This window comes from Pristiophorus japonicus, chromosome 9 (genome assembly GCF_044704955.1).
Source record: "Pristiophorus japonicus isolate sPriJap1 chromosome 9, sPriJap1.hap1, whole genome shotgun sequence".
Taxonomy (NCBI): Eukaryota; Metazoa; Chordata; class Chondrichthyes; family Pristiophoridae; genus Pristiophorus; species Pristiophorus japonicus.
In genome coordinates this window covers 122,113,827-122,130,198 of record NC_091985.1, presented here as the reverse complement: position 1 = coordinate 122,130,198, position 16,372 = coordinate 122,113,827, and the positions used below count along the sequence as shown (strand labels likewise).

Here is a 16,372-nt window from a genome sequence, read left to right as displayed (position 1 = left end):
AGGCGTGAGGGGGAACTAATCTCCCTATTTAAATGTTTGTGGCAATTTTATCTAAATGAATTTTAATGCAAAGGGAAGCGGCCGTTTTCCATTGGTCCGACGGTGATCTGTAACGTCCTTCCTTTTTGTGGGGGGGGGGGGGGACACTTTTGACATTCATATGTTTTTTATTAAAAGTTGCTTTTAATTTCAGCCAGTGTCAATGTATCAGTGCACAAACCCACAACCGTTATGCAACCCCCTCTTTGGTCTCGTTTATAAATACCTTGACTAAACTATTTACTTCTGATGGGTTTTTTTTGTGTTGGTTAAATCTAGCAGTTTGCAAATTAAAATTTAAAACATAAACAGAATCGAACGGCGCCGACAGACAAAATGCACCCTTTTCTGAGCAGCGATACTGCGCCCTTCAGTTTGAAACGCGAAATTGTTAATAACACTTTGATAAGTTTTTCCGATGAGGGGAAGGGGGCGAGGTGAACCAAAAGTTGTAGAGAAATGTGTGTGACAAGAGGGGGGGGGGTTCTGTTGCTGCGATATTGCCCTCACTTGGCGTAGAGTTGAAGTAAGAGGCAAGTAATTTACCATCTACTTTGGAGGAAACGTGTCTCCATGTACTGAATACCCACACAACAGATGCACAGAGCGCCTGTAAACCCACCACCAGCCACCCCCGACAACCAACTCCGCCCCCCCCCCCCCACCTTCCCTGCACAATACCCAAGGTACAAGATTTAGATGCAAGCCGGGCAACAGGGCCCAGCACCGCTCCTGCAGGTCCCACCTGTATGGGGCCAGTGTTGTATTCCACTATAACACGAACCCGGGCAGTAAAGAATCGCAATCCCCAAACAAGTGGAATCAGCATGACAAAAATAATTTTTATTTTATATTCAGATTTCATTACCGCACACAGTTAAGGGAAACTACTACAATTTACTCCGTTATTTTACAATCCAAACCGCTTCGATCAGAACTCTAAGACTCTGTGTGTGCGATTAATAATTATTAGCTCCTGGTTTTCTTGATAGAAAAAATGCTATCCACAAGCGTCTGTTTATAACCACAATAAAAGGCATTAGCTCATCCCATTTAGTAAATTTTATGCATGCCAACTCATACCAAACTGCTACTTTTACAAAAAAAATTGCAATAATACATTTCATTATTTCCAGTCCTTTTTTTGCACAAAAGAAAACTTGTATTTATTTACAACGTATACATAAATTCTCCCGGATCGGACCGCCAAAAAAGGAAATGCGCGCAGGGCGACGGTGTTTCTTTTTTGTTAAAGGAAAACAATGGTGTAAACATACTTGTAAAAACAAAATGTCTTCAACCGATCGCTAGATGTTTAATTGCATCAAACAGAATGTGATGTATGTCAGCGTTGTTGCAAGGAACACTGAGTCTCTGATGTGACAGTTTCGGGTCTAACAGACTGCCTTTTGGTTTCCGAGCTTCCTCCTACCAGTCTCCTTAAGACACTGCCTGCAACAGCTGATTAATCATTGTTGATGGCTGCAGTTTTCCCATCCTTCCCGATTTACATCTGTTCGGGCCAATTCAAATATGGTGAGTAAATGAATTAGACATGCAAATTCAAGCCCCAGGCTAGAGACTGCATGACTGAAATCCTGGGATGGCAGTCTTCTGCCCGACATAGTTAATGTTGTAAAAAAAATCCTGATAATAACAGTTTTCAGTCATTTGCAGGGCAATTGTAAGGCTGCTTTTGCACTAAGGAGGCTTTTGGAGGAGGATTAGGGCCTTGGAAACAACACACATAGTGTGGAAGAAAGTTCACATAGTATTTTTTTAAATCTATAAGAAACAACATATAGGGACAGTACAATACCATGTACAAGTTATAATTAGAGCAGTCTTCTCTCTCTTATCGTCCTATGTGATTCTACAATAGTATTTAACAGAATTCCTTGTCCCCAGGAGTTGATTCTTGCATGACGCTTCCTGATTTCAGGATCCCTGTGAAAGATGTGGGATTCCGGTTGGTCCACAGTTGATGTGAAGAACAGAGCTCCCATGTCACTGCATCGTAATCAGTGTCTGAAACTCAGGTCACCATTGTGGATGTTATTTCCCTTCAGCTACTGGGCATGGATGTCCATGACTTGTCCTCCCATTGTTGGGTCTCCTGGGTTAAGCATTGTGGGGCTAGATGCTGACATTGGCATTCCAGGGTGGGGCGGTGGTCCTCCATGCATCATCATTGCTGGGTGGTGGGGGTGTCCGGGAATGTAGGAATGCATGGGAGGTCCGTGTCGTAATTGGGCAGGGTGTGGGGGCATCTGGGGAGGGCTATAACTTGGCTGTCCCATGCTCATACCTATTGGACCACCCTGAGATACATAGTCCCCTGGCATACCTTGCAATCCTGCAGGAAAAGCACATGAAACCATTTAGTGAAAGAGAAAAACGAATGAAGTACATCTGAATCTATTTAGAATATTAGCACATAAGGTATATATAGTCATACAAAACTGACAGATATGCAAAAATGTAACTGATTAAGAAGGTCTTGCTCAATGTATGATGCAAACACATTTGCCTGCACTGTGTTTTGGAAAACAATGGGAAGCTTAGACCAGCTAGAAAAATAATATTCTAAAAACTTTTAAAAGTTAAAATAATTATAAAGGAAAACATGACCATGCAAAAAGTAAATGTTGAAGCCTGCCCCACAGTTTAAAATGAGTTCCTCATTATTGCAGGAAAGGTTTTGCTGAAACTTGTAGTGATGCAATTAAAATGAAAATTCTAATTATACTGTCCCACCAAGAAAGAAGTGGAGAATATTGGAACAACATATCCCGTTGTTCCAAGACCGTGGGGTCGCTGCAATTTAAAGGAAACCTTAATCAGCAATCATTTTTATTGCTGAAAATGGAAAGATTTCAAGCAAAAAAGGGGAGATCATGACCTTGTAAAAAGGTTAAAAAACTTCTGCTTCGTAATTGGAGGGTGGATTTCCTAACAAAGGCCTCCAAGGAAGCCAGGAGGGCGTGGGGGCTGGGGTCACTAAGCATGCTTACTAAACCATACCTGTGAGGCTGTTTGGCAAATGGAAGCAAATCAATAATGTTCATTAATTAAATCTTTCTCTGTGATCACTAATGTTTGAAAAGCAGAATTTGAATTCGGGCCACCCTTGGCTGGGTTTGGATGGAAACAAAAAGAAAAATTGGGGGCTAAAACAATAAGCCTCCTGCTTTCTGTGGGCCTCTACCTTCTGCATGGGTTGCCATGGTTGATGGGAACTGACAGGTGTATTGTTTCTAAGAGCTATAAGCTCCATAATCGTCAGGGGTGGAAAGCATAGCGCTCTCGCTAAGTAGGTTCAATTGGCTTTGCTTCTGAGTAATGTGGCTCTGTGACTGCTGCAAACACCTTGGATTCAGGTCTCAGGGCTGTGCCGCAAACGGCTGCTTAATCTAGCCTAAAGGAACAATTTTGAACTAATGAAAATTGCTTATAAAATATACTGTACCCACAGCTCCATAATCAAATAAGCCGATAATATTTTTGTAATAACCTATTAATTTAATTGGTCATGAAGCATATAATACATCATTTAAATTTAATTGACCTAGAAACTAAAGAAACAATATTTAAATTAGCCAAGCTAGCAATTTCCATGGTGGGGTAATAAGTCTGTTGCATTCCTCAGCGCAGTTGCATTTTTTTCACAGCTAATTGTCAGCCTGATCTCTGATTCCACGCAGAGCACATATCTAGAATTCACTTGGCCTTGATATCTTTAAAATGTGTATTGCCACATTAGAGAGGACAATAAGAACAGAGTGCTTTCATTTCAGAAAACAACCAAAGGGAACTCAATTAGTGACAACCTTTAGAAAAATTGTGGTGGAAGAGAAGCTGCCTTTTTTTGTTGTTGTTGGTTGATGTGGTTTGCTGTTTAAATGGAACTGGGCGCTCCAGGAAACTACAAAAAATGGTTAGTTTAATTAAAAAAAAGAATAACGTTCATTTATCATCAAGGGCATGGGCAGCAGAATGGAGCAAGCTCACAAGGGTTTGCTTTACTAGGACCAACCATTCAGGATTGCATTAATGATCTCTATTTTTGTATACTCGAAAGTCAAATCCATTTGTCACACTGCACGTGATGGCATACTTAATTTGGATGTACGCAATTAGCCTGGGCTGAGCTCCGCACCCCGCTGCACCAACCTCCATTTTGCCTAGCTTTAAAAAAAATGTTTTGTGCAAACCCCCTCCAAAAAAAATGCTTTCATGGGTGGTTAGATAAAAATAAGATAAATCAGGGCCCTAATTGAATATGTAGAGATTTGTCTCAATACAAATTATAGTTAATGCTTCTGTTTTCTTTTGCCTTTGGAACATTGTCCGATTGCCTTTTTGGTGTCTCACAGGTTAGTGTATAAATGTAACTCATGCATCAACTGTGGCTAGACAGATTTATGACACTTTGGGGACACGCTCTTTCCTCTCCTTGCACTGCTGCAGACTGCTTACATTTTGCCAATCAGTCTGTTGCTATGGTGACACACTCCCCCCTCTGGCTGGTTCTTGTTTTTGTCATGTGGCCAGCTCTGTGTTACTGTGCACAGTTCCAGATAACAGCATTAGGCAAAATATTCTCTAAATATATATGTATATATTATATATATATCTATATAAATGCTTTTAGTAAGTTTTAAGTCACCGCCAATGAATTCAAACATTCAAGAGTAGGTACAAATAAAGAACAGATAGCCCAAGAATAGTTTGGAAAAGAGTGAATGAAGCATGAAGCTATGGGCGGGAACAGCAAAAAAAGAAAAAATGTATGAAGAAAAAAAAATGCTCCTAGAACAAGATGTAAAAACAAAGACCCCATTTGTACTTACTTCCCCCTTGCTTTGCGATTGGTTAACTAGATGAAGGTTACATGTAGTGCCATTGCCCCTCCATGCCCATATTCATGCCCATTCCACTCATAGGTCCTAGAAGGGAGATAAAAATCCAAAGAAGATGCCAGAAAATGAGCAAAGTCAAAAAACAGATAGTGCCAAAAAGACCCTTTTCTCTTAAACACCAGGATCTGAGGGTCAAGCGGGATAATGAGTCTCTACATTGAGAGGTACCATTTCTCCCTTTTCATCATTAGGTGCATAGAAGACAGGCAAGGCAAGGCAGGCAGCTGAAGTGCAGCAAAAGATGAGGGTGATAATCATGATGAGCACTCTGAATTGTGTGGGTGAAGATGTAACACTGGTGAGCACGAAGGATATATGAAAGTAAATATAAGTCTTACCAGGGGGCCTGATTCCCATATGCTGCTGCCCATCCATCACAAAGCCTCCCATTGGCTGACCATCTGGGTTGTAGGGTGCACCTTGGCTCACTGAGGATTAAGAACAAGTCTGGATATCATTTTCTGTCTACAATGCTCAGATCTGATTCAAACTCTGGAACCTATTGTCTGTGGAGATTCCATAATGCGAAGCATATGAACGGAGTTTCAAATTCACTGACTAGAGCTTATTAGATTGTACAGTTTTTGCATCAAATTTTTCACTTGGCCGTTAAGAAAAATACTTACCTGACTGACGTAATCTGGCCAACAATATGACAGTATGTGCACCACTTTCACGTAATGTGACAAATGCTCAATTTTTTTACAGTTGTTACTGGATATTTATATCATTGAAATAGAGAAAAGGTTACCTCACCAGTTTAGCTTGGATTATTAATGGGGGTAGCTAGTTGGCATATCATGCATTTCCCTGTATGCACACTGCACAAAGTTATCTAATGAATTTGCTCTGAAGGTGATGCTACTAAAAAATACAGAAGGTTCACGATTGTCTTTACACAATTCCTTTGTGGCGGAGTAATCGCAGTTTGCTTTGTGATTAGTTACCGCAATTGCTCTAGTTTTTTGTACAGTGCATTCTCTATTATCTCATCTTCAGAAGCTGTAGGGAAACCATATGTTAGCCAGGACCCAGGAATTCTTTGATTCTGCACTCGGAAAATCTGACACAGAATGTTACATCTGCCCTGGAAATTTCCTGCTGTTGATCAGTCCACCTGCGTTCCAGCAAAATTAAAAGTAACATATCCTTTCTGTTCAGCAATAACTCCAGCAGTGGGTGCGTGGTTGAATTGAAGCTTTTCATAGAATCATAGGGTGATACAGCACAGAAGGAGGCTATTCTGCCCATCGTGTCTGTGCCGGCTCTGGTAGAGCTATCCACTTTGTCCCATTCCCCTGTTCTTTCCCCATAGCCCTTCAAATGTTTTTCCTTGAAGTATTTATCCAATTCTCTTTTGAAAGCTACTATTCAACCTGCTTCCACCACCCTTTCAACCAGATTCCAACAACTCACTGAGTAAAAAAAAAAGTTTTCTTATGTTGCCTGTTTCTTTTGATAATCACCTTAAACCTTTGGTTACTGACCCTCCTGCCACTGGAAACAGTTTTTCTTTAATTACTCTGTCAAAACCATTCATGATTTTGAACACCTCTATCAAATCTCCTCTTAACCTTCTCTGCACTAAGGAGAACATCCCCAGCTTCTCCAGTCTCTCCACATAACTGAAGTCTCTCATCCCTGGTACCATTCTAGTAAACCGCTTCTGCACCCTCTCCAAAGCCTTGACATCCTTCCTAAAGTGTGGTGCCCAGAATTGGGACACGATACTCCAGCTGAGCCCTCCTAACCAGTGTTTTATAAAGCTTTAGCATAACTTCCTTGCTTTTGTACTCTATCGTGGATATCTTTTGTGCATATTCAAATGTAATCTTAATGCAGATAATTATTTTTGGAGAGCTGGAGAACCTAATGGTTTGTCCTGCATTCCTGTTATACAGTAGTGAAAGAACCAAAGGTAAAAGTAGGTTGGGCAGAGGTCCCAGACGATAAAGAAATATGTCAAAAGTCTGCAATTGCAATGGCTTAAAAACACCATTGTATTTATTTTCAAATTGTGAAACATAAGCTCTTACTTTGAAGATTGGAGGAAATATTTATCAGTGTGCCAAGTGTAATAAAATCAGAACCCCGATTATAAAGAACAGTCTTATGGTTTAGTTACACACAGCGCATAGAGGAAATCTTCACTCATTGTGTCCAGATTTTGAATTGTCCTGGTATTAAAATCTTTCAGCTGGAGAATTCCACTCCACAGAATTCCAAGGCCCCAGGTTAAAATGAGTGCCATTTTAGACCGAGGGTGCTTGAATGGTTTCTCCATTAGATGGTTACAGTAGAGGTCATGGTCAGAGCTCAAGGCAAAATGACACACCATCACCTCTTAAATAACATCACGACCATACTGCTAGTTCCTTTTCCGAGTGGAGTGGGAGTTAGGCACAAATAAAAATCACCCCGCAATGCTTTTACGTGTTCACAAATATTTTGCCTTTTTTGCTGTAGAGAGTCTGGTTTCTTCCCTGTGCTGGTCTTCTTAGACCATGTCCCTTCCATGGCTGAAAAGCCAGGCTAGTGCCTTGCTCCCAGTGCTCCGCTTATGTCGTTCTTGAGCTGACTGCTCGGAGATGTATGACAGTGGCTCAGTGATAATTCTCCATCTGCTTTTCTGTTCCCATTCAGGAGAAGATTAGCCTCCGCTTAGCCTGGTGGTGTTGCACTGCTTAGTATTTTAGCATTACGTGCTTGTTTCAAAACCACAAGAGACATAAATATTGATTTATTTTATGTGCAGACTGAGGAAGGAGAAGGACAGCCATTGCCTTATGAATATGATGATTATATGACAGATAACATGAGAAATGTTCATGAACAAAAATAACAAAAAAAAGTGCCACAGAATTCGGACTTTGCAGCCAATGTTGGGTCTGGTGGAATTCAGTCGCTAGAAAGGTGATCCTGGAATTCCCTCCCTAAAGCTCTCCACCTCTCCATCTCTCTCTCCTCCTTTAAGACGCTCCTTAAAATCTACCTCTGACCAACCTGTCCTAATATCCCCTTGTGTGGCCCAGTGTCAATTTTTGTTTGAAAATGGCTCCTGTGAAGTGCCTTGGGATATTTTACTACGTTAAAGGCAATATATAATTGCTAGTTGTTGTTGTATGCCAGTTTTATGGATTATAGCAACACTTCTACTTTCCCACTCGTGAGCAATGGAGGGACTTTGTTCTGACTTTCCAGCCCCAGTTCTGACACATCAGCGGGAAGGGTCAACAGATTAATTCACTGACAAGTGACTTGATGTAACTACCATTGGAGATGTCTTGTCAGAAAAGCCTAAAGGATTACACTTAAAAGGTTAACAGCAGATTTTCATGTCCCGGTGGATAACTTTTCATTATAATCTCAACATGAAAAATGCATGAATTTTCAAAAAATCTCATTCAATCCATTTTTCCCCCTCAAAGGCAGGTTTATTTTTTGTTGTAATATAATATTCAATTAGATTTACATCAACAAATAACATACAACAGCAAATGAACAACTGATGATGTAAAACACTTGTAGGGTTAGTAAAAATGAATCCTTCAAGCTATTGTATCATATTTTTGATTTTGATAATAATGAATGATATATATATATATATATAAACAGTTGTGTGAACAGCAACAGCAACACTAGGCTACTTAATTGTATAAATTATACAGTTTTTCTTTTAAATTCAGTAATTAAAGAGGAACCCCACTGTTTTAGGTAAAGAGCTGAGAAGAGTCAGATCTTATTTTATGTTACATGCAAGCAATGCAATGATGGTTCTTGATATGAACTATGTTGTTGCAAAGCAAATTACATCTTTCTGCTAAATACTGAAAAATACCACTGGAATGCTCCAACTATGACTTACAAAGATGAGAATGCCCTTTTAATGAATTATGAAGTGCTAAATGACTCCACCGTATCTATTATCACACTGAGAACTGCATTAATGTTAAGAGTAGAGAACAAGGCATATTAGATGAATCTGTTAACAAGAAGGATAAGAAATAATGGGATTCAGTTCAGAAATACTGGCCCCAAATCATAGAATAGTACATAAAGAGGCCATTCGGGCCATCAAGTCTGTGCTGGCTCTTTCGAAGAGCATTAAAAATTTCCTCCAGAACCCATTGGAAAAAAGGTCCCTGCTGATTCTGGGATTTCTCGGTCTGCCTTGTCAGAGGCGGAACCTCTGCCTCCCCCTGACAAAGCCTAGGATGCCAAAGTAGTGGAACGTGGGCAGAGAAGGGGCAGGGACCTTCTACTCGGGCGTTCCCAATTCCCTGGCTCACTGAGGACCTGGCATATTACTGGAAGATGGTCTGCTGTGGTTCCCATCAACAACAACAACTTCTTGCATTTATATAGCACCATTAACATAGCAAAACATCCCAAGGTGCTTCACAGGCGCAAGTATCAAACAAACTTTGACACCGAGCCACATAAGGAGATATTAAGTGACCAAAAGCTTAGTCAGAAAGATAGGTTTTTAAGGAGGAGTGTGGTGGGGAGGATTAGGGAGGGAATTTTTTGGGTGTTTCTCTTTTGGCGAGGCAGCTGAAGGCATGGCCACCAATGGTGGAGCAATGAAAATCAGAGATGCACAAGAGGCTAGAATTGGAGGAACGCAGAGAATCTCGTAGGGTTATAGGGCTGGAGGTTTAGGGAAAGGGATGTAGGCCAGGGCAATCTCTCGCCATCCCTACCCCCCCAGTGTTGGGAAGTTACTGGACTATCTGGCTGCAAGAGGCAAGAGAGTTGTGTCCAAGGTGATGAATGTTCCCACCAGCCCCATATAAATTAGGAACCCTCCTTCTGACCCCATTATATCCGGCAGGGTTAGCACTGGAAAGCGTCAGCAAGTGCGATCCTGGCAGTTATTATTCCTTGATCATTTCCCCTGGATTCCCAGGGCCATTGTTTGGATCAACTCTAATTATCCCTCTATCTGCCAGGGCTGGAATGTTGCCATTTAGATTTCTTTACACCACAGAATTTTGAGACACCATATATTAATATTCATATTATGATATAATGAAACTGCCAATGTGCTTCCATGCTGCAGGGACCCTTGCGTTAGGAGCAATAATACTCCACAGCAAAGGTATGCCTGGAGCCATTATTTTGAACTCTCCTCTTCCCACTTTAAAAATATTTTCCTCAAAATGACACTAGGTGCTAATGCAATCCTTTTGCTGATGTGTACTGTAGAGAATTGTGTGCATCAAAGAAAGAACTTGCATTTCTATAGCGCCTTTCACAACCTCAGCATCTCCCAAAGTGCTTTACAGCCAATGAATTACTTTTGAAGTGTGGTCATGCTTGTAAAGTAGGAATGCACAAGTGTGGCGGGGGGATTTATTTTCATGACTTTAATTGGGCTTTTTCTTTTGCTTCCAATTTTCTCCCCTTCCCTGAAGGTAATGGGGTACAGTTCCACAGGTGCCAGCTGCTCTCTCTTACCTTACCCAAGTTACCATGCTTCATGTCATGTGACACATTGAGTATTGGAAGCCGATTCTGTCCTCATCCAACAGCCATTGCCCAGGTACAAAAAATAATTAAAAAGGCTAATGGAATGCTGACCTTTATCTCAGGGGTCTGGAATACAAAGGGGTGGATACAGCTGTACATAGCTCTGGCTAGATTCCATCTCTAGTAACTGCATTCAGTTCTGAGCACTGCACCCTAGTAAGGATATATTGACCTTGGAAGGAGTGCAGCGCAGATGCACCAGAATGATACCGGGGCTAAAAGGGTTAAATTATGAGGACAGGTTGCATAGACTAGCCTTGTATTCCCTTGAGTACAGAAGATTAAGGGGTGATCGAATTGAGCTGTAGAAGATGATTAAAGGATTGGATGGGGTAGATAGAGAAAAACTATTTCCTCTGGTGGGGGGGCGGGGGGGGGGGGGGGGGAGTCCAGAACAAGGTGGCATAACCTTAAAATTAGAGCTAGACCATTCAGGGGAGATGTCAGAAAGCACTCCTTCACACAAAAGGAAGTGAAAATCTGGAACTGTCTCCCCCAAAAAGCAGTTGAGGCTGCAGATCAATTGAAAATGTCAAAACTGAGATTGATAGACCTTTGTTCGGCAAGGGTATGGAGGGTATGGAACCAAGCAGTTAAGCTACAGATCAGCCATGGTCTAATTGAATGGCAGAACAGACTTGAGGGGCTGAATGGCCTACCCATGTTCCGATGTTCCTAACATTCCCACAAGCCCACATTCAGCACGAGACAGTGGATATGCAACCAGGAATAGATGATTTCCCCTTTCCTAATCCAGGGATACTGAAGCTAGTTGTAGCACCTGTACCACTACTTGACTGAGATCAATTTATTCAACATTGACTGTGTCTTGGGCCTGGAAAAACTTGGTCTGTACATCTACCTATTGCCTTAATCAACTGAGCTATCAAAGGAACGGAAGTGGGATTTATTTAGTAGGAAAAGAGGAGCTAGGCTTGAATAAAGGCCTAGACCTGATATATTAGCAGCTTTCTGCATGGAGAATCAAAGAAAAATACCATTTATACTCCATTGAACTAATACCTTTACTTTCACCACCACCCCCATTCTCTATACATACCCTTTAAAGGACTCAACCATGATTAACTGTCCAGCTAATCTGCAAAAAATAAGAATAATGCTTTCCTTTTTAATGTCTGCTGCCTCCACCTTAAAAATAAAAGCTGAGCAGACTTTTTCAGTGTAACAACAACCAGCTATACACCCTAAAATGGCTTGCTTCTTTAAACCCATGTATGTAAATACTGAGGTAGACTGTCCCAGTGTAGGCTGTATCGTTTCTGATTCTGGAGTGCTAATTCATACCAGCTAACAGTGGGAGATGTAGGACTAAAATTCATGCAGACAGAAAGTCTCCCTGGAAATGTAATCACTTGTTTGTTGTACTGTTGCTTGAAGCCATAGTTACACTCCAAAACAAGGCCAAATGGCGGTTTCTATGCTATGCTGCCACAAAGCATGCTACTCAAGCAATGGTCTTATAGAGAATTGATCAAAGTAGCAAGAATGTGGCAACATTTCTGGATTTTAAAATGGTTGCATCCAATGCTCAGAGGTCAACCAAATGGAAATGGAAATTCGCCAAGTTCCTAAAATGAATTTCCAAGAAGTTATTGCCCAGGCTCTGATTCTCACGCCCTTCAAAAAAGTGAACGGGAGAATTTTCCTTTCAGTGATCAACCTGATTGCAATTCTGACTGGGACAAATTTTGTTTTCACCCAATTACCAAGGTAAAACAAAACTCCTGTTCTCCCTTCCCCCATAGTTGACCTGACCTGCCCTGACACTAAAGAGGTAACACAGCTTGGAGCCAGTGAAACTAATGCAGGAGAACATGTATTTAACACTGGGCTGGGGCTCTTCAACATTCAGAATATACAGACTATTTTTGGTGAGATGTAAAACTTATTTTCTATTAATATTTTCAAAAAGTTCTTATTTAAACAGAAACAATAATTTTAAGAAAGACAAAAAATTGTATTTATATAGCACCTTTCCTGATCTAAGAATGCCTCAAAGCCAATTATGTACTTTTGAAGTGTTGTACTGTAAGGAAACGCAGCAGCAAATCTGCACATAGCAAGCTCCCACAAACAGCAATGAGATAAATTGACAGATAATCAGTTTTAGTTATGTTGTTTAAAGGCATCAATATTGGCCAGGACAATTCCCCTGCTCTTCTTTGAATAGTGTAATGGGATCTTTTACATCCACCTGAATGGGCAGGCGGGGCAGTCTCCTCCGGAAGATGGCACCTCTGACAATGCAGCACTCCCTCACTACTGCACGTCTGACCCAGAGGTGAGAGTGCTACTCAGCCAAAGATGACACACTACAAAGTAGAAGGAAAGGGAAAACAGGAACCATTCATGAAACTTTCTAAATATTTACATTTAGTCAGATTTGGATGAGAGGAATGGCGATGTGTACCTATTCAGCATTCCCTGTCATGTTCTGCAATGTGCTGATGGAAGCTCATTAGGCTTCGGGCCACAGCCGACTAATTTGAATAGAATTTAAATACAATTTTTTTTTAAACACAGCTCCCAGTGGGATAATATCAAATTAGTGAATGGATGCAAGTTGGGCTCAATTGAGGTTGACATCATGCCCATTTACGTGTCACAAAGGAAAAGCTTGCTTGGCTCACGATGTTAGGATTTGCTATTAATAGGCTTTGAATTTTGCTGAAAAATTGGGACTGCTATAAGGACTGTTTTTTTGGGGGTGTTTCTTTTTCAGCGAGGCTCTGAATCTCCCTAACACCATTCTTCTCGAGCCACACAATAGCTACCTATTCAATTATCGAGTACAGGGAAGGGTTAAATCAGTTGATCCCAGACGTAAGGAATGACGTACGAAGAAAGGTTGACTACACTGACTGGGTCATTTCTCTCTTGAAAAAAGACTGAGAGGGGACATGATAAAAATATTTTAAATGATGAAATGATTAGACAAATTGAGCCAACTAAACTTTTCCGCCTTGCACAGAATTAAAGTACAAAAGGTCATAATCACAAAGTAAAGACCACAAGATAAAATAGGAAATGCAGGAAGCACATTTTCTACTAAAAGAGTGGTAAGTGTGTGGATCAGATTAGCAGCATGGGTGGTGGAACAAGAAACCTTAACGCATTTCAAGAAGGAACTAGATAGGATTCTTTAAAATCAATGAATGAGATTTAGGGTTATTGGAAATGCACTAAGGGGATACTGTGGATTGGTGAGCTAGATGGACCAGAGGTTTTCTCCTACCTGAAACAGTTACGATATAAAAGGGCAGATAGGTGTCCTTCACAGATCTCCTCCAATGTCATTCTGAGCTAATCAACAGGAAGCACTGTAATCCAAGGCAGACTCTCCCTTCAGCATTTTACTCTTACTTTTACTCTCCATGGCCTCGCCCCTCCCTATCTCTGGAATCTTCTTCAGCCCCACAACCCCATGAGATGTCTGTGCTCCTCAAGTTCTGTCCTCTTGAACATCCCTGATTATAACTGCTCAATTATTGGTGGCCGTGCCTTCAGCTGTTTGGGCCCAAAGCTCTGGAACTCCCTCCCTAAACCTCTCTGCCTCTCTAGCTCTCTTTCCTCCTTTAAGACGCTCCTTAAAATCTAACTCTTCGACCAAGCTTTTGGTCATCTGCCGTAATTTCTTCTTATGTGGCTCGGTGTCAAATTTATCTGTTTTGTCTTATGATACTCCTGTAAAGCACCTTGGGATGTTTTACTACGTTGAAGGCGCTATATAAATGAAAGTTGTTGTAGGGGAGATGTCTGGCTTTTGCCCAAAACCTCTGTACTGAAGTCAACATTCTAGGGGCATAGGAGAGACCAAACCTAGATCCTGCTAATATCTGGCACCAAACCTTGGTGTCCAACGCTCTATGCAACAACTTTTTCAAGCACATTGCTTTTTACTGCTTTTCTGAGTAATCAAATGAAACAAGCAACAGAAATACTGGAAAATAAATCAATGCTCCACCTGGTGAAAGTGAAATAAAGAGCTTTCTTCATTTATTTGACATCAGAGGTTCTTTTGGGAATGCTAACATTGTTGAGTCTTGTTAAAACTAGGCTCCTATCAGTGCCCCGACAGTTCAGGGAATTTATCCAGACGTACAGACCTGAAAGGTCTCAGGTTTAGTCTGGTTTGTGCTGTGTCAGCTGATCTCTGTCAGAGGGGCAGTAGGGGTGCTATAACTGACCTGAGTGCTTCGGAGATAGGAAGAAGAAATCAGGCATCTTTCTACTCCTGATTGGTATCCATTGACCCCAGCCGGACTTGCATGCATGTGCATGTCAGATCAGCCTTGGCTCTGAGGCCCCTACATTTGGAAAGCTTGCTGATACTCACTGCTGAAGGCTCACATTTGAATAATGGTAATTAAGAGTGTGACCAGTGCCCATGGATCTGTACCCCAGCAAGGAGTTAATACTGGCAAGGAATGGAGGGAGCAGGTTAAAAAAAATTTAAATAATACTTTTAAAACGTAATTTTTCCACTTGAGGATCGCTCTATCCCAGGTACTGGGTCTGCTACAACAGATGCAGATTTACCTGACATGATGGAGGAACAGAGGAGCATAAAGCTCAGGCTCACCGAGGAGGGAAGTGACATGGGGCAACATGTCACAGAGAGTTATGATCTGGAATGCACTGCCTCAAATGGTGGTAGAAGATGATTCAATAGTAACATTCAAAAGGGAATTAGATAAATATTTGAAGGGGAAAATTTGCAGGGCTACGGCAAAAGAACAGGGGAGTGGGATTAATTTGATAGCTCTACCAAAGAACCAGCTTAGGCATGATGGGCCAAATGGTCTCCTTCTGTGCTGTATCATTCTATAATTCTAATTGTTCCACCTAGTGCATAATGACCTACAGGGACAATTAATTATTTGCAATGTGCTACCAATGGTAGTGAAGGTCCCCATTGCCCCCAACCTTCATGCCACACAATCCTGCCAGGCACATATAGAAGACAGCACAGGATTCAATCAGTATGTCATCCTGTTAAGGAGGTAAAGTCCTGTTTTGATGTGTAACTACTGACATTCCCTTCAGCAACTTAGGCTGCTACAGTTGTACCAAACTATTGGCTTCCCCAAACTGCAAGGCACCACTGAATGTGCATAGTTAGCCATGGATACACCCATTAACAATGCTACAGCAGACCTCACCAGGATGGGATACTGCTCTTTAAACATAGAAATGGCTCGAAACCCTCACCATAAAATGCATGTTTAGCAGGGAGTATGCACAATGTTTTTCTTCTGAGAAAATCAAATGTGACACAGCTCTTTGAAGTAGAAAGAGGGTTAAAAAAGAAGACTTGCATTTCTATAGCGCCTTTCACAACCTCAGGATGTCCCAAAGTGCTTTACAGGCAATGAGGTACTTTTGAAGTGTAGTCACTGTTGTAATGTAGGAAACACGGCAGCCAATGTTCACACAGCAAGCTCCCACAAACAACAATGTGGTAATGACCAGATAATCTGTTTTCGTGATGTTGATTGAGGAATAAATATTGGCCAGGATACTGGGGATAACGCCCCTGCTCTTCTTCGAAATAGAGAGCAGACGGGGCCTCAATTTAACGTCTCATGGGCTTGTACCTCAGTGATATGGGCTAATTGGTGAAACTAGCTGATGATACCTGTAGCCCACCAGATGCCAGATATAACAAGGCATAAAACCAGAAGCCTCACTGAGCAAAGGTTTTGGGGTGCTATAGTAGCACTTCAGATATTTGGAATAAAAAGAGAAGATTCTGGAAATACACAGCAGGACTGTCAACAATTGCAAAGGGAAAATATAGTTTAACATTTCAGGTGTAGATCCTTTGTCAGACCTGTTCTGATAAAGGGTATGCACCC

General features: G+C 41.3%; 1 protein-coding gene across 3 annotated transcripts in view; it reads right to left on the bottom strand.

The window, feature by feature from the left end:
* Positions 1-861: 861 nt before the first annotated feature.
* Positions 862-16,372, bottom strand: part of meis1a (Meis homeobox 1 a) — a 272,321-nt gene continuing 256,810 nt past the window's right edge. For 2 of the 3 annotated variants that reach the window (XM_070889789.1, XM_070889791.1), the window contains 2 exons: positions 5,300-5,389; positions 862-2,395 (listed from right to left, as the gene is read on the bottom strand). In XM_070889789.1, coding sequence (XP_070745890.1) covers positions 2,109-2,395; positions 5,300-5,389 — 377 coding nt within the window. In that variant the 3' untranslated portion in view covers positions 862-2,108. Of the gene's footprint in view, positions 2,396-4,892; positions 4,989-5,299; positions 5,390-16,372 lie in introns of all 3 variants that reach the window. The other variant, XM_070889790.1, reaches the window with a different exon arrangement.